The following is an 18,399-nucleotide window of genomic DNA, read 5'->3' as shown; positions in this document are numbered from 1 at the left end:
AATTATAATTTCATGCATTGCTTAGATCTGTGTGGGGGTGAGAAAATGAAAGTAAATACCTTCTCAGATTAATTATACCAAGAGTAGATTCAACTGCACTAAACAATGCTGGTTTGAAAACATCCTTATTCCCAAAATCATCCCCTTTTGGAAGTTCAGATCAGTAAAATATCCTCACTTTCAAGCATTCTCATCAAAACTTTGTGAGCACATTTTGCAGTGACATGAAGAGGGGTACAAGAACAAACCAAAGCTTCACCTTCCTCTCTCTCCTGTTGCAGGATATGCTGTCCAAGGCTCAACTGATGGAGGGTATCTCTGTGATTTACATACCATACCATGGAGATCCTACAGCCAAGGACATCAGTCAAGCAATAAAGACCAGCATCAAGCAGCACCCTGCCTTCACTGGCTTCATATACACAGGTGTGTTTCAAGTCCAAATCTGGAAAGTCCTCCGCTGTACTTTTGTCTTCGGTGATAATTACCAATTTTTTGTGTGCTAATATGCTGAGCTAAAACGGTAATCATGGTAAACCTTGGTATACCTGTTAAAAATCAGCATGTTAACGTTGTCATCATGAGAATGTTAGCACACTGAAAGTAGCACTTAGCTAAGGACCATTATGCCAAAATACAACCTCACAAATCTGCTCGTATGGCTACACCTGTTACTTAGGAGCTAAGTATTAATTGCTGGGTTGGGCGGCGTCTCGATGAGGTAGTCTACAAGCCAAGCTGTCTAGTCAACCAGTCACCCAGGTACTCATCTACCTTTTTGACAATGTAGATGGCCAGTTGAGTTAGCTAGTTCACTGAACCCTGCAGACACTCACTTTGCCTATCAGTACAGTCTATCAGTGGATCAGTTTTCCAGGCAGTGAGTTAGGAAAGAGGAGAATTTAGCTCAAGAGAAAGGAGACCTGAGGAAAGGAAAGGTCTCATGAATCTGGATTTCTGTTGAGGCATGCAGATGGTAATCTGGCAACAGCAGCATGACTCCATGGACCCAAACTGCCTCGGGTCATCAGTCCAAGATTGTGGTGGTGGTGTAATGGTAATGGTGTCTTCTAATGGCTACTTCAAGCAAGATAATGCACAATGTCACAAAGCAAAAATCATCTCAAACTGATTTCACCTTTGAGATGTTGTAGAACAAGAGATTTTCAGCATATATTTCCAGCTGACAAATCTTTACAGAAACTATGTGAGCACAGAAAATGCACTCTGAATAGATACAAAAGAAAACACCTACAATTTTGCAGTAATATTTGCTCTTGACACGCTATACCTTTGTTCCATTTGACACAAATTACCACAGTGGTAAATCCACTTTTCAGTAATAATGTGCAGAACTACACACCGATGGAGCTAAAGTGGATCAGGTTAACAGTTTTAGGTTCATGTGAATCCTGTGAATCAACATCACAGAGAACCTGCCATGGTCATCACACCTCTCTATCCTGGTGAAGGAAGCTGAGAAACGACTGTACCTAAGGAAACCTCAGGAGGCTAAATTCCTGTGCCAGGTTCCTGTTAACTTTTACAGAAGAACAACAAAAAGCATCCTAACTAGAAAGATCACAATCTGGCATGGGATGTACACGGCCCAGGACAGTGGGTGATTAAAACCACCCAGGAATATCATCATCTATTGAACATCAGTGATATTGGTGAAGTGAAGTGCCTGCAAAGAGCCCAAAGGATACTGAAAGACAATACCCACCCCAGCCACAGCATGTTCACCATGCTGCTGGCCCATCTGGCAATCAATGCAGAAGTATCCACTGCTGTACCACCAGACTTCAGAGCAATTTCTGGCCTCAGGCTGTGAGACTATTGAGTTCATCCTCCACACTTCACCACGAGAATAGTTTTTAATGACTTGATTATTTACGCATTCATTTATATAACTTTTGTTTTTTGAGAGTAGCATAAAGGGACTACGTGTATAATTTCATTAATAGTCTAGAACTTCATAGGGTGGTATGACAGCAACCACCTTCAGCTCATCAATTGGAAAACCAAGGAGGCTCTGGAGGACTGACAGCTCAGCAAGAGTTCTCTGCACCTCTGTTGATTAAAGGGGAGGGAGTGAAGTTGGTGGACACCTACAAGTTTCTATTGGTGCAACTGAAGAACGAACTGGACTTGTCAGACTGCACCGAAGCCGTTTACAGGAAAGGACAGAGCAGGGTGATCTTTCTGAAGAGGATCAGGTCCTTCCGTGTGTGCTCTAGGCTGCTACAGATATTCTACCAGTCTGTACTGGCCAGTTTTATCTTCTCCGCTGTGCTGTGCTGTGGAGATGGCAGTGGGACTTGTGGTGCCAATAAACTGGGTGAGCTGATGAGGACGACCTGGTCTGTGGTGGGGCTGGAACTGGACAGTGTGAAGGCATTGGCAGCGAAGTTGATGAGAGGGAAGCTGAAAGCTATCATGGAGAACCTCTCTCATCCTCTCTATGCTGAGCTGAGGCAGCTCAGGAGCACGTTCAGGTACAGACTCATCCAGCCACATGTCTAAAAGCACGCAGGAGACTCCATGCCACTGCCATCAGGCGTCACTCCACAACTGTGAGCTTGAGATAGCTTCTTACCTCCACAACGATACTTGTCTCGCAACCACACACCACTAAGTGTCACCATTACAGGTATACAGGTACAAGTACAGTTTTTGTTTTTACATGAAGTTGAATGCTGTAACTCTGTTTACTAAATTATTTTGAAATAATTTACTTAAGCAGCAACGCCAAACTATAACTACAGATCATCTTGCGATAGGATCACAGCCACAATTCCTGTCAGCATGTTGACATATGAGTACCCAGTAGTCATTACTGCATTTGGGCTGGATCAGATCTATCTTTGAACTCAGCCTTCATTTTGATCTCAAACACCTCCTGTAAGGTTTCGTGACTGTATCTTGCAGGTTTTTATTATTATTATTATTATTATTAGATATTGTTGTGGTGAAAAAATCTGTCCAGAGACAGACAGACATATAAACACCTGTGAAACTACTCAAACCACTTCTGCGGTAGCTCATCCTACAGTAGGTTTCTCCAGGGCCACATTTTGTGATGATGACACACAGAGTCACAAGGTGAAAACAAAACCAGCCCTGTTGTCACAGCTGGTAAAAATACATCATCACGAGTAGCAAAGTTTGGTAGCAAACTGTTCTGAAAGGAAAAGTACACAAGTGGATACAAGAGAAGGGAACCAAGTGGGTAGAAGAAAGTTGGGAAATATATGATGGCAATGCTACGGTGAAGGTTTGGTTAAGCTAACAGTTACATACACCAAAAACTGTGTGACCAAAAGTAATTTAGCTCTGAAATAGCAGGTGGATCAGTGAACAGGACAACTTTCTGACAGTAGACCACCACTATAGAGCACAGCAGGAAGAGGATATGGCACTCTGCTTGGAGTCTAGATGTTCTTTGCCTCTATGTACTCCATTATTTTCTTATTTCAGGACACCTTGACTGATATAAGAAACCAGTGCTGATGAGATTCTCAGAACTCCCCACTGAAACACTTGAATGCATCAGCGGACTCCTCGGAAATGGCATCTCTACCTCGGGAATCTCAAACTCTCCACTGAGAATTGTAATGAAATTATAGTAGATGAAGTGTCTGCCTCACATCCAGAGATCATAAATCCCCTAGTATAAACCCCAGACTTCTTCCCTCTCCTCCTCCTCCTTTTTGTCCTTTTCTGTACATCTCCAATCCATCTCTACTTTTTTCTCCTTTTCACCCCTTTTCTTTAATAGGCCAAGATGATATTTTTTCTCCCCTCCTCTTCCTCTCCTTCTTCCTCCACTTTACTCCTTTGCACTGTCCCCTAGACCTTAACATTAACTTTCTCGTGAGGTACCATTTATCACAGATTGGATATATCCTGTTATCCAGTTCCTCTGGAGGGTACTCCATCTCTGAGCCCCTGCTAGAGCAGAATCTCAAACCTCCAACAATTTCTTTCTGGTTATCACTTCCACTATCATAAGACTAGTATCATGACACTAACTGATGTGCTCAGAAGTAAGAGCAGTGAGAGAGAAGGAAAGAATAACATCAAAGAGGGATTGAGCAATGACTGAGAAGTATATGAATTTACCAGTATATTGTTTTTTTTATTCCTTTTCTTATACTGCTTTAATTCTTCAACCATGCATAACCAGTTACAACCACGGTTGGATCATAACCTGTTGTGGTAAGGTTTGTCAAACCTGCCCTCTACCTCAGTGGCTATGATCTGGAAGCTTATTTCAGCCTCATAATCAAAAGAAAATGATGACTCAATCAACAAGTGAAACACCACTTTTAAAAAAGAGTCAGTGGGATAATTGTAGATTAGTTAACATTAAGATGACTACTGTAATCATAAATGTCATTGTTACCTCCTACAATTAAAGTTAACATGTTATTTGGATTATCCAGTGTTGATAGACAGCTGTCAGGTAATAAAATGTAGAATGTAGTAAAGCTACAATAAATTATTTTGTCCACTTTTGGGCAAAATATACTGCCCTTACATATATTATTGCCCTATAGAGTTTTAGAACTAACAATTGGTCAATTCGTCAATTAACAGAAAATCTGAAACAATTTTCATAATTAAGTAATTCATAATATTTTTCCAGCCAAGATGCCAAAAATCCGGTTTCAAGCTTCTTAACTGTCCATACTCGCTGCTTAATTCTTCTATGATAGTAAAAGGATTCTCGTTGGGTTTTTGACAGGTGGTTGGTACAAAAGGTAGGGCTAGGTGCTTTCAACAATGACATTGTGATGAGCATTTCTCATCATTTTCTTGACAGGTGATTGAAAATGAAAAAAAAATCCAGTTGGAGCCATAAACTATAAATACACCAAGATGGCAGTGCCAGGGAGGTCAGACCTACCATTATTAACTGTGTTTGCTGTGATTTGTTTTTGTGTTTTTTTTGTTGTTGTTTATTTTAGGTTTTTTTTGTTGTTGTTATTTTGGCCATTTTTCCCTTACTAACAGTGACAGTGAAGAGATGGAATGGAAAGGCTTGGCCTTGACACATGGTACATGGGTTTAACCAGGTGAGCTACCAGTATGCATTGGCTGTGATTTTAATACATGGATTTATTTTTAACCTCAATTTTCATTAAAAGCTCTGTGTGAGCTGTCACTGTGATGGATCCATGCAGCTGCTATAACTGGATATACAGCTCAGTCTTAGAAAAGACAGGACTGAGGGATCTTTTTAGGGAAAACAAAAAAGATCAGGAAACTCAGATACTTTTGACTTGGGCCAAATGCTAAAGGGACCAACAAGCTCAACCTCAAGTCAAACACAAATCGATCTTGTCTCTGTCCCTGATTGCAAACTCTCAAAATGGCTTAATTTTCCCATAAACAAAATTCATATCATCAGGTAATACTTAATGTATCTAAGTTTGAAAATGGAGTCAAAGCAGCTAACTGGTCAGATTGCTTACAAGGTACTGATGTAGAAGACAACAGCCAGTCAGTAATATCTACAATTAAGTCAACTATAGATTTCAAAACATTATTAGACTCAAAAGTGGTTTAACAAAAAAAGAAAAAACAGTTCTTCCATTCTTCCCAAAAGGCAACATCTGGTAATTAATGAAGGAAAGGGATAGTGTTCTTAAAGCAGCGATTAAATCCAATTTAAATGCAAAAGTGTGTTATGCTGAGGAACAAGTTCATGAAAAGAAATTAGAATAAATATGTTATTGATTTAATAAGTGAAGCAAAGGGAAATACTACAGTGGTCTGGGCAGGGAGGTTTAATAGTAAAGCTGAAAGTCAGTGACAAAGTAATATAAATGGCAACTTAATTAAAGAGGCAAAAGCTATTACCACTGCCCTCAGTGCCTTTTTTTTTTTTTTTTTTGTTAATTCAGTAAAATTTGTTATCCAGGATGTTCCTACTTAGGCTACAATATCTTCATCAGTGGATGACACACAACAAGCTTTTGATTTAAGAAGTGACACAGAATCAGCTGTACAGAAAACGATGGACTCATTAAGAAACTCAAAAGCCTCGGATGTGTTTGGATTGAACATCATGTTCCTAAAGAGGTTTAAAGAGTCCTTTTCCTCTCCGGTCTGTAAGGTTATTAATGCATCCTTTGATCAGAGGGTATGTCCCGCTGCCTGGAAATCAGCTATAATCACACCTATTTTTAAAGGGGGTGCTACAGCCTGCATGAATAATTACAGACTTATGGCTTATAAGTGAATGTGTAACAGCACAATTGATCAGTCTTTAAATCAGTCTTTTACTCTACACCCCATGCAGTTCAGTTTTAGAGAAAATCACTTCCACAGCCAGTTGTTTCCTTGTTGAAAATATTAAAGATAAGCTTGATAAAGGGCTTTGCGTGGTATTTGTCAACTTCATAAAAGCCTATGTCTGTAAATTAACCACAACAGAAATTGATAATTAGATTTTAATCTCTGCTTCTTAATGCTGTTTCAAATCTTACCTCAAAACAGAAATCAGTGTGCAAGTAGACATGATGTCACTCACTTGTAAAGTTGGAGTAACCCAGGGTCTCGGTCCGCTCCTCTTCAGCTTGTACAAAAAGAGCAAGTGATGTTTCTCAGTGACATTCAGTTTATGTAGGTGAGAAGCTAAACGTGGTTTCCAGTTTTAAATACCTTGTTTGTTTGTGAAAGTAAGATGTTTCCAAAACATAGTTTTATAGAGTTTAGAGTTATTCGAAAATACCTGACACTGGAGGCTGCTAAGATTTATTTCCATGCTATGATTTTTTTCATAAACTAAAATACTGTCTAACCACTGATATAAAGCCTGTATAATCTGGATATAAAAAAACTCTCAAGCTCCTGGATAATAAACCCAAAACTATTGTAATATAATACTTAAAATACTCTTTAATACTTCTATAAAGTACTTCCTTTGCTGGAAAAATCTCAATAAATTCGACAACACACATCTAATACAGAGAATTCTTAATGGAAATGATTAAATGGTCCCCAGTTTAACAAATTTGTATCTCAGAAAAATGTTAGCAAGAGATCAACCATATTCAGGTCCTTTGGCCAGATTGCCTTCACAATAAGAGCCTCCCAATTCTGTAACATCCTTCCATTAAATAGATGCCACAGTGACTCTTACCATTTGTTTGTACACAATCTTATAACTTATAACTGATTGCCTTGTCTGTTCTCATTTGCTTGGCTTTCTGTGTTGGTCATTGTGTTCCCTCTGGTTTTACCTATGTCGTAATTATGATTGATTTTACATTGCTGTGTTTTTACTGCCTACATTGATTGTCAGTTTTATAATGTTTTGTATTAATTGTCTGTTTTATTCATGTCCCTTCTTTGCGCGATGCTTGCCTCGGTCTTCTAAGTGTTTTATTCTGCTGAAATGATTCATGTTTTTGCTCGCTCTTTCCTGTTATAATTTTTATATGCTGTGGGTTTTATTGTCATTTTTACAGATGGCACGTTTACAGTGACGTTGATTAATGTGCATTGTTCCAGGAAAATGGAATAAAATAAATAAACTAACATTATGATAAATTTGTATACATGTTTTGACCATCCGACAAATAAGTCCAATATTCACTCTCCTTTTGGGTCTGATTTGGTCTCCACAAACTCATCAAAAAATATCTGGCTAATGTATACAGCTGCCTTCTGTTGCTGGAAACAAAGCTAATTAGAGCAGAGTGAGATTTATCTGAGCTCTGCAGAGCTGAATGGTTGGTATAGTATAATAACTGTTGACATAACTAATGACAAACCACAGTCATTTGATCTATTGTTAAAAAATATTGATAAGTGCAGCTTTAATTGCAGAGAACAGATAGCTGTGATTACTGTATGTTTGCTACTCACACTACAGATTCAGGTAACACCCTGCATTGTATGTTAATAACAACAAACTTGTAGTCCAATCAGATGTGATTTGAATTCATTATAAATGATGCATTTCCCATACAGCTTACCAGAAACCCAGTATATCAGAATCTAAAATTCAGGTATGTGGCCTATTGCTGCTGTGTGACTATCCAGTGGTCAGTGAGTTTGAGAAAATATTAGGGTACTTCTAATTGTCTTTAATGCTTAGTGCAGATTCTAATTATACTCCTTGAAACAAAAGTCATCATTGGTTTAACAAAACAACTCTCTGGATTTCACTAAAAGGTATTTTCTCCACACATGAGTATGTAGTACATTATAGTGATGGTATATTTGAGCACAACTTCTATCATCTAGTGACCTCAAACAGGAATAAGCAGATATGGGAAATCAGTGTATGTATCTGATGTGTATGTGCTGCTACAATGACTCGGTCCATGTGCTTAAACGTGACTCATACTAAAAAAAATGAAAGCTGCTGTAGACTGAATAGAAGCAAGCCTGACCCCACTTGCCTCACAAATAACAGTAAGAAAAACAGTGGGAGCTGTAAAGTTCACTGTTCACATTGAATGCGAATGTAGGAATGAATACAGCTACATTCCCTTAATACATTCAGATCCTAACACTAACCATCCTGACCTGTGCTTATCATTCTTTTTTTTCCTTTTTTTTTTTCCTCAGACCCCAGGGGTGGCCACGTCCTCCCCCAGACCACTGACTGGCTGTCTGCTGGTGCTGTGCCCCAGCGTTACCTCATCACTCTGGGCTTTAGGAGGAGAGAGGATGGCATCTTCCTCAAGAAGATGTACTCAAGGATCTGGCCCTCTCTTCCAGGTCCGTGTACATTATGTGTATTTAAATTATTCTTGATGATACACCGATACAGCTGGTTAAGTAAAGCACTTTATTGCTGTTTACATGAAAAAAATGCAACCCCTATATTCATTTGAATATCTGGCATGGAGTTCTTGGTTTAAACTGGCTCAACCTTTGCTGGACGACAATGAACTGCATTGGCCAAAGAGTTACAAGCAAGAGCAAATTTCCAGTAGATTGCTTTGTAACATGCACATTGTATTTCTGCTGTCTTCCTGGAAATCAGTACATCTGGAATCTGTGAACACTGCATCATTGCTAAAAAGAAGTCTATTTTTCACTTTTAGTTTAACTTCCAAGTGAAGTAGTTTAGAGAATTGGTACAATTGCAGTCACGTTTCTTGCCCCATTGGACTTCCCTGTCATGATGCTGAAGTGTTCTCAGATCAGATTACTGTGGTGATAACGGACAAAAGTTATAAATTATGATTACCTGAAATGTAACATACTGGGTTGTCCTGTGAATGAATAACTACTATAACTGACAAAAATTAAATATAAAGCAGAGGACATATTGTATTGGTCTAACAAACTAAATTTGTGATTGTACTTTACCCTTTTTCCTTCAGAAAGAAATCAGTTTAGTGGGTCAGAGATGCTCTGGTTTTAGATAATGGGCCTTGCTGTCCAAAAAGGGGAATCACGCATGAGTAAAAGGAAGTGCTCAAAAGATCCTTGCTATTGTATTTACCAGACTTGCGTGGGAATAGCCGGGACAAGATTTGCGCGCGCGCGCGCGCGTGTGTGTGTGTGTGTGTGTGCGCGCGCGCGTGTGTGTGCGCGCGCGTGTGTGTGCGCGCGCGTGTGTGTGTGTATGTGTGTCAGTGTCAGGGCTTTGTAGTGCAATGCCTGCTGGCATGGTGGTTTCTATTGAGCCTATAGTATTATAAGTCATCAGTCTCTTACATGGCCTGTGGCATACAGGGGTTGACAATGACAGGAATGTCTGTGTTCAGTATCCTGCTGGCCATGTTTATCTGAGGTGCTGGTGGAATTTCTGTAATCTTCAAATATTTTTGAGGCAAAATAAGAAAAATAGACATGTTTTACTCAATTAGAGGGAAGCTACTGAGCCTTCAGTTGAATTTCAATTAGATAAAAAAAATAAGATAGGCTTATTAAAAACAGCAATGAGAAATTTATTTTCAAATTCAGAACAGATTTTTTTAATGTTTCAAAATGCTACAGAAATAAGTCATTCAGCAAACATGTCTCAAATAACTGGCATAAAAGGAAAAATCGATGATATTTCCGGATTTTAAAAACAAACAAAGTAAACTGCATGCTGTCCAGGTACTCAAGTTCCTGTAGCCAGAAAAATGGTATGCAACTAATGACTGGTGTCTTTGTCTGTTCTGTTAAAAAGATTCAGGAGGAAAAGGAGCAGTGCTCAGTCCCAAACAGCAACAGAAGGAAGAGGTGGAAACTCAGAAGATACGTGACATGTACGAGAAGATCCTGCCCATCCTGGATCTGATGCAAACCACCCAGATTAATGTGAGTGGACGAACAGACACACAAACACAAAAACAGCTCATGTAAGCATCAAGAGTCTCCGAGTTATTGCACAAAAAAGACCATCTTTATCACTAGCCTTAATACTAGCACTCATGTGCTTAACACAAAAATACATGGGTTTTTTTGTAATTTAAATATTGTACCCTTATGTGTAACTGACAACAATTTATTTTCACAACAAAAAGAGTTGCTGAGTTTTACAGTTGTACACAATAACCATTCTGTCTTCTTCATTAAAACCTTTATTGTACTAATTTGGATTGTGTCAAAGGAGCTACAGTATTTGTAAATTTTGCTATTGCTACATAGCCATCGTTAGCATTAACAGCTATTTATTTACCAGTCTTGCAGAGAGTGTCAGGCATTGCTGTATTTACAATACAAGAGGTTATAATACGTCCTCTGAGCAGTGCTACTTGTTCAGGGCAGTCTTGACACTACAGTCTTGACACTACTACTTAGCATGCTAGTTTTAGTTGAAGAAAAGAAGTGATAGAAGCAAAACAAGAGGGTAATGCTAACGTTCACTATTTAGCTATGTAGAAACTTACAAATAACTCCTTTCAAGCAGTATTAATTGATTCTTTTTAATATGTCATAATAACATATCAAGAAACTGACTTAAATGTACTACTACATTTTGGGTTTTCACATTTGGAAACTTTGGCTGTTTTGTTCAGTAAATTAGAAAAGCAGCAAGTGTAGGTTTGGTATTGTACCTGCACTTGGATGATACAATAGTCAGTTCTCAAATGAATATTGGGAATACATCTTACCACATCTGAAGACAGACTCAGTTGTTATCTGCCTACCTGGCACCGACTTCAGAGCTCACTGGCAACCCTCCAAAATGGGCTTAATCATCCACAGCTGAAACAATCCCACAAATTCTCAACGCTCCAAGTCCATTAATTCATTGTCTGGATTACACAACATTCAAACACCACTCTCCTTCGTCTTGATATGTGGTTTGTTCAGTTTGGTCATTTGCAAGAGCATGTGTTGGTAGCCCAGAAGCTGAATGCAATGTCTTTCATGAAAGGAAACCGTTGAACCTTGGACCATTCGAGAAGGTACATGGGGCATGGGGCTACTGAACTCTTATTATGCCAGAGCTGTTAAATGAAATGACAAGTGATATATCCAGAGAGGAAAGATTAGAGGATTAGAGAGTGAAGATGAAAAAGGAGAAAGAGCAGGATGTATGACGGTAGTGGTCATAGCTGTGCTGGTGGTCTTTCTAAAACAATCAAATCCTTATTCACGCTCTTTCACACTGTGTTCATCTTGTTTTTGGAGCAGACTTTATTCAATTTGTGTACTGAAAATCATACATTCAGTCAATGACTAATCATCCTAAGTAATCAATTAGTCATGTATAATTAAATATATGCATCATTAGCACTGACCATGAATGAGTTTCTTCTCTGAAATGGCATGCACTCCATCTGTTGCTTCATTATGTGCTTTTACCTTCTGGCTGACAGCAGACATGCCATTCATTTCTCAGGCTTGCTTTCCATCTTTGTTACTAAGTTACTAATTTACCACAAGATGAATGTGCTCTATATGCTGATGAAAAAGTTTCAGCTAGAATTGCATGTATGCTATGTAGTAGTTCTGTTCTATTTTTCCTCTTTATAGGCTCCAGTCGCTGTGGCTTTGCCCAGGATACTGGACATGACTGTCATGGAGATGAAATGGTTATATTTAATTACAGAGAGAACAGTGGCTGACCACATTTCATGTGGATGCCAGTTGTATGACACATGTCCCACCCCATATCAAACCAATCGTATTGTTGCACTGATGGAAGCTAAACCTTGCGCATAGAAGTATAGCCTGTGGGGAAAAAGTATGGGGGATTGGGGTCAACATCAAGAATAGAAAATACCATTGCACTTTGCTGGGAACACAGTTTGAATGATACCATGTAGCAGAGTTAACACTACAGAGCATACACTCTCTCTCCCTTGCACAGACTGGTCTTCTCTCCTCTCCTTTGCTAATTGCTGGAGCGGTGGCATCATTAATGTTATTAGTTTGACATGTGCTTATCCTGCAAAGGCAAATCAAATGTCTGGTGAGATTCATTATCTTGTTTACTTATTCTCTGATCAAATGGTTATCGACTTAAATCAATTAAATATCATGTTAATTATGCAAAACACAGCATCTCAGTTGTAAACATGATTGGCTTTGACTTGTATAATATGCATTGGCTATACACTTAACTCAGAAGCGTTGCAGAGCCACAACTGCTTCACACCACGTCAGAAGAAGCAAGACTAGAAATCATACAAACATATGGAGGAAGAGTGTTTGAGACATGAGAAAAGAGGACTTGCAGTGTAATGTCTGTAGTGGAATGGTCTGGCCAGACCTTTAGACACCCACACACAGGCTTTTATCCCTGCTCCCAGCTCAAGTAATACTGGCAGTATAGGTGGTAGGTGGAGATGGTTTTTCCAGCCCCACCCACATTCACTAGGTCAACGTCAAACACTGCCCACATCCAGTAAGTCACCGTGCTTTTTTTCAGGGCGAATGGGAATTTCAGATGGTTGTGGATGATTAGGGTCCAGAAGATTTTGAGATCGTACATCTAAAGTTTGTAGTTATAAATCACTCTTTGTAAACCAGGAAAATAAATCTGGAAGGCGCCCACCTTCCACCTCGAACCACCTCCCGGCGACTCTCCTGCCTTTCATAAATGTACCACTTCATTCATTCAAAAAGTATCTTGCCTTTGAACATAATACAGCCAGCAATTACATTTCCCACAAAATGTGTTTTCTGTTGCAGTTTAGTTGTAGAAACCTCCTTGAAAAAATTCTAGGAGAGAGGGTTGAATTTTCGAATGCTATAATAAAGTGTATTTACCATTTTGAACTCACTTATGTTCTTTTTAAATTGTACAGATAGCATCTTAGCATCTTTTATTTGTTTATGTTATTTGTTAGCTTGCTACTGGCAGTGGCTGACGCATTGTTAGCTGTTGAGTTTAGAGTTTATTCTCTTCAAGGTTAAATAGTTGATTGTCATCAGAGGGGGTCTTTAATTAAACAACTACAATGTGTACAGATGTTTTAGAATGTTGTCATGTATAAAAGTAATTGGCAAAGCTTGAATCGTTGTAATGTAACGTACACATTTTCTGTTTATATTTTTTCTTGTAACATTTCATCAGCCAACAAATCACATCTGACACTGTTAGATCTCATCAGTCTGTGATGTACAGGTCACTCCACAAGTTATTTATTCTCATTTACTGCTGTTCATTTCCTAGACTTTTAGCAACCCCAAAGAGAAAATATGTACTTTGCTCTCAGCTGTAGGTTGCACAGGATCATCCCAAAGTGATGAGTAACATGATGAGTTTTTTTGTGGATGTGCAAGAGCAACAGCAGCAGTGGACTCAACAATTACCTTGTGGTTGAATTTCTGGTCTGTCGAGGCTATTGTGGAAAATGGATTTACTTGTTTATTTGTTGAACCAGCTGGAAAATGGCTGAAGCCAATGAACTTTCATTCTGAGGCAGTGACACCAAAACCTTGTGTTTATTCTTGTTGCTGACAGTTCTTAGAGTGGATTTTTTTTTTCAAATGTCAAACTGTGTTTCCCCATTTCCATGGGGCCATCGCCCATCATGTTATTAGTTTGGAAGCACCTGTGAGTGTGTGTGTGAATGTCCTAAGGCATCCACGGAGGACATTGCATAGTGAAATGGCAACTGTATGTGGTGAGAAATCAGAAATCTGCTGTGAACTCCATGTGAAAGTTGTGAACACTTGCCCTTTTCCATCCGTCCTTCTTCTCTGTTTGTTCTCTCTTGCTTGCTCAATAATAGTAGTGCCACAAGAACAGCACAGAGACCTCGGCGGAGCACATGTGTGTTTGCTGATGCCTATGTTGGTACATGCATGTTATTTAGACTCCATTAACCTCCACCAGCTAGCAGTCATCTGAGATTTGGGGAGAAGAGTGTGTCCTACAAAACAGAATAAGAAAACAAAGGTGTGTGTGTGTGTGTGTGTGTGTGTGTGTGTGTGTGTGTGTGTGTGTGTGTGTGTGTGTGTGTGTGTGTGTGTGTGTGTGTGTGTGTGTGTGTGTGTGTGTGTGTGTGTGTGTGTGTGTGTGTGTGTGTGTGTGTGTGTGTTTGTGTGTGTGTGTTTGTGTGTGTGTGTGTGTGTGTGTGTGTGTGTGTGTGTGTGTGTGTGTTGACCCTAGGACATAGCACACTGAACATCTCTATGAGGTCTTACTGTGTGCAGATACTCCTCTATATCTCCTGTGTTTTTTAATCTGTTTTTAGCCTATATTGTTATTATTACAGAAAATTATTTTTCATCTTAGTTAAGTAGACACTAGGTAACACAACTACAGTATCTAAATTCATCAGGTCCATACACATAAACTTGCACATATACACATAGTCATGGCATTGTCACTGTCTTGAAATAACCTTGATTATTCAGACTACCTAAATACAGTTGGTTCACTATCCAGCTGGCCAAATTGACAGTAACAGAAAACTGATTTTTGTAAATTTGGCAATTATTCCAAAGGTTAAAACATGAAGGGGGGACATGTTGGAGTTGATACAATATTTTTAAAATTAAAAATATAAAAATATGATTTAGTATTGCAGGCAGATAAAGGTGAGGGACTCAAAAATGCTTTAAAAAGATCAACAAAATAGACAGCAGCAGAACCTGTGATATTCTGATTTTCAGTCCATATGACTGTCCATATGATATGTGTCAAACTGTAAAAACACTGCACCTACCATAATCCAACCCAATACTGTCTGTTCATAGTGTTGACAAAACTCCTTGAGAGCAACAGAGGACATCAACTGTTTTCAAAGGCTTAGTTTATATTTATGTCAAGTCAGTGAAGTTACCCATTAAATTTGGGGGTTAGTAAACAAGTTTTACTGTAGCCTACTTGTTTGATGATGATGAAAAATGATGAAACATTTAGTTTAGCTGCTTCTCTTAAATCATTACATATTAAAAATCTTTGGGTTTTGGAAGGTTTTGGTCAGACAAACAAGGTTTTTGAAGGAAGGGAGTGTGATATACATTTTTCACTATTTTCTCATATTTTATAGATTAAACAATAAATCAGAGATAATAAAAAATAATAACCAAAAACTTGGACCCAGGAAGTCAGTCTGCAAAAAATTTGCCAGAATTTCTTATACTAAATGTGTGCACACAGTGTTTGAAGCAATTCGAAGAGTGCAAATAAAGTGGCTCAGATAATTCGGCTACACAGTTGCCTTTCCACTGTCTGTGAAAGCTGTGAAAAACGCATATTGTTTCCACATAACAAGATCTCCAGAATTAACTTGCTGAATGCAATTTTATCGTAGCTGATAGAACTGATGACCAAAACTGTGAAAACAGCACTAAAAGCAGGCTATAAAAAATACAATCAAAATAAATCTCCTATATTCTTGCTTTTGAGTTATTTTCTTACCACTTGGTGTGCGTAATTATCACTTCCTCAATACATTGTCACTGCGAAGAATGTTGGGGGGGGGTGGGGGGGGGTGGGGGGGTTCTGCTTGTAATTAAGCCAGTGATTTCACAATATTGTCGCAGCTAACTTTGAGAATATTAACGAAATCTAATTTTGAAGTTTCAAGCTGCTGTTTGTGAGATTTGTGCATTATACTTTTGACTGTCCTAACGGACAAAACATGACTAATCCTAATTGTCTTCATCAGGGACCTTTTTCACAGCTTTTTTTGTCAATACAGACAACTAGAGACCATCTTGTGATGTGAATGCACCAGCCGTGATGCTTATAAACACATTGACATTCTGACCCATGAGTACCCAGTAGTTATTACTACATTATTTCATGAGTACTCAGTATTCATGGGTCAGACTACGGCCATCTTCACTCTCGGCCTTCATTTTGATCTCAACAACACACTTGTAAAGTTTTGTGACTGTAGCTCGCAACTGCCAAAGTACTCAAAAGTGTCTGTGTGGTAGTACCTACTGAAGCAGTATCCAATACCTGAATCCATATCCATTAACAGCCACAGTAAAAAATCTGACAAACATCAGACAGCATTAAACTGGTGGAAAATTGTCACACATTTGACTCAAACAAGTCAAGTGTGCAAATAACTTTTGCATCAGTCTATGCAAATTATGAATATAAAGTAGCAAAAAATGTGAGGTAAACAAGTAATACTGAATATTAAATTGAATTGCTCCTTAATCCAAGGTATAAATTGGCCCATGTGTTGCTCTTATTCAATGTGTAGATGAGCCTCATAAGTCATAGCTTACAGAACCAACTTTTCTGTTCAATTAAGCAAATTCCACGTGACAAAAAAAATCAAATCAAATTGATGAAGCAGGTAAGTCTCTATTCATCCATATTGCCAGTACATTAATCAGACATTATGAGGTAGTGTCATCCAGCCGCTTCGCCAACATACTGGCTTAGTGCTGCTGGTGCTTCATTGTCGGCATCATCTGTGTGTCTGTTTGCAGTAATTATTGGCACCTTTAAAACTAAGTCTGTTCCAATGGCCTTCCACAGAAATTGCTGACAAGTGGTATGGAATGGATTCATCACTTCCAACCCGAGAAAATTGTTGCTGTCATGAACAAAGAAATAGTTTTTTTTCTTTTGGCTTTGTAAGCTGAAACATCCACCGCCATGTCTGCTCCGCACAACTCCCTGACCAGCTACTGCCAACTCTCTTCCAATGAGACTAGCTTTTGGCTGCTCCAAAACTTGCGAGATGGTGCCAGATGACATTATATGCTAATTTGCATATAATACTATCTGTCTCTCAGCTAAGAACAGATTCTTAGCAGAGAGGGAGATTTGCTGTGCGTAGGAAGCTCTGTGATGAGACCTCTATGGATTTGTCAAGCAAGTAGTGCATCAGTATGAGCTGTGCCAAATTGTCACCAAAAGCTCAGGGAGTCAACACATTAACATTGCTCCCTGTGGTTGTTTGTCAAAACTTACTTTTCAGAATGTCTGAAATCTGCTAAATGTGGCAACAGAGCCATCAAGTTGGCGGCGGTTTGACCACAGTCTGCAGCCAACAGCTCTGTAAAGCTGTAATATTCTTTGTAAAAAATAAAAAAATAAAAAATGTACTGTATATGTATACATACCACTCATAGTGAAGTTATTGCACAATTGCAGTTACATGTTCTTGTATCACTACATTCACTCAGATTTTATTGAAACAGTGTTATAAAGGCATTGATATATGATCATTTTGCAGGCTGCAGATCGTGCTGCTGTTGAACTGTGTTGTGTTACACAGAGATGTACTTTTGTTATTTAACCTACCCTCACTGATTTGAATGGGGTGGACAAAATGATAGGAACACCTGTCAGCAAAACGCAGCACAAGTACCACAAACCTCTAAAATGATAGTACAGTTGAATCAACACTGCTTTAATACAATAGACCATAGTCACACAGCACATGCTCTGATGTCACGCTGAGGGTGGGAAGCCTTGAACACTTTAAGGTCTTTAAATAAATCCTGTGCGAAAATGGTGAGATGGTCGAAAAACTTGACTTGTTTCTCTTTACTTTCCTTTGACCGCATGATAATTTGCCAGATGTTGAAGGTAAAGACCAGCCCACACTGGAAACACTGTAAGCTAATGCTAGGCTAGCAAACGTGAAGTTTACAAGAAATCTCAATGTTGCCACTACTAAAGTTGTCAGATGACAAATTAAACCACTGGCTTGTTAAATATTAACTAATTTTATATTGTTTCATAATCAACCAGCATCAATGATACAATAATATGAAAGCAGAGCAAGTGCATCATGACTAACTTAACCAGTTGAAAAGATAGCAAGGCAGCTAATGCTACTTTGCAAGCTTGATTACATCCTGCGTATTTTACTTCCAAGTTGAACTAAACATGTCTGAGATCTGCGTTGATGTTTCAATTTATTTCTGCCCTATTGTATTACGCTGTACTATCAAACGGTAATGTTAGCTCAGAAGTGGTTGAATGCTAACGTTAGCTGTTGTCTAAGGGTAGCTAATGGGTCATCAAATATGTTGTTTTGCCTTGAAATTCGG

General features: G+C 38.7%; 1 protein-coding gene across 1 annotated transcript in view; it reads left to right on the top strand.

Annotated features, from left to right (window-relative positions):
• Positions 1-287: 287 nt before the first annotated feature.
• Positions 288-18,399, top strand: part of LOC130171295 (spermatogenesis-associated protein 16-like) — a 41,186-nt gene continuing 23,074 nt past the window's right edge. Inside the window, exons 1-3 of the mRNA XM_056379237.1 lie at positions 288-426; positions 8,590-8,742; positions 10,151-10,281. Coding sequence (XP_056235212.1) covers positions 306-426; positions 8,590-8,742; positions 10,151-10,281 — 405 coding nt within the window. The 5' untranslated portion in view covers positions 288-305. The remainder of the gene's footprint in view (positions 427-8,589; positions 8,743-10,150; positions 10,282-18,399) is intronic.

The sequence above is a fragment of the Seriola aureovittata genome, chromosome 6 (genome assembly GCF_021018895.1).
Source record: "Seriola aureovittata isolate HTS-2021-v1 ecotype China chromosome 6, ASM2101889v1, whole genome shotgun sequence".
In the NCBI taxonomy this organism is placed as follows: domain Eukaryota; kingdom Metazoa; phylum Chordata; class Actinopteri; order Carangiformes; family Carangidae; genus Seriola; species Seriola aureovittata.
Note: the sequence above shows the minus strand (reverse complement) of the source record. Positions and strands in the feature narration are given on the sequence as shown.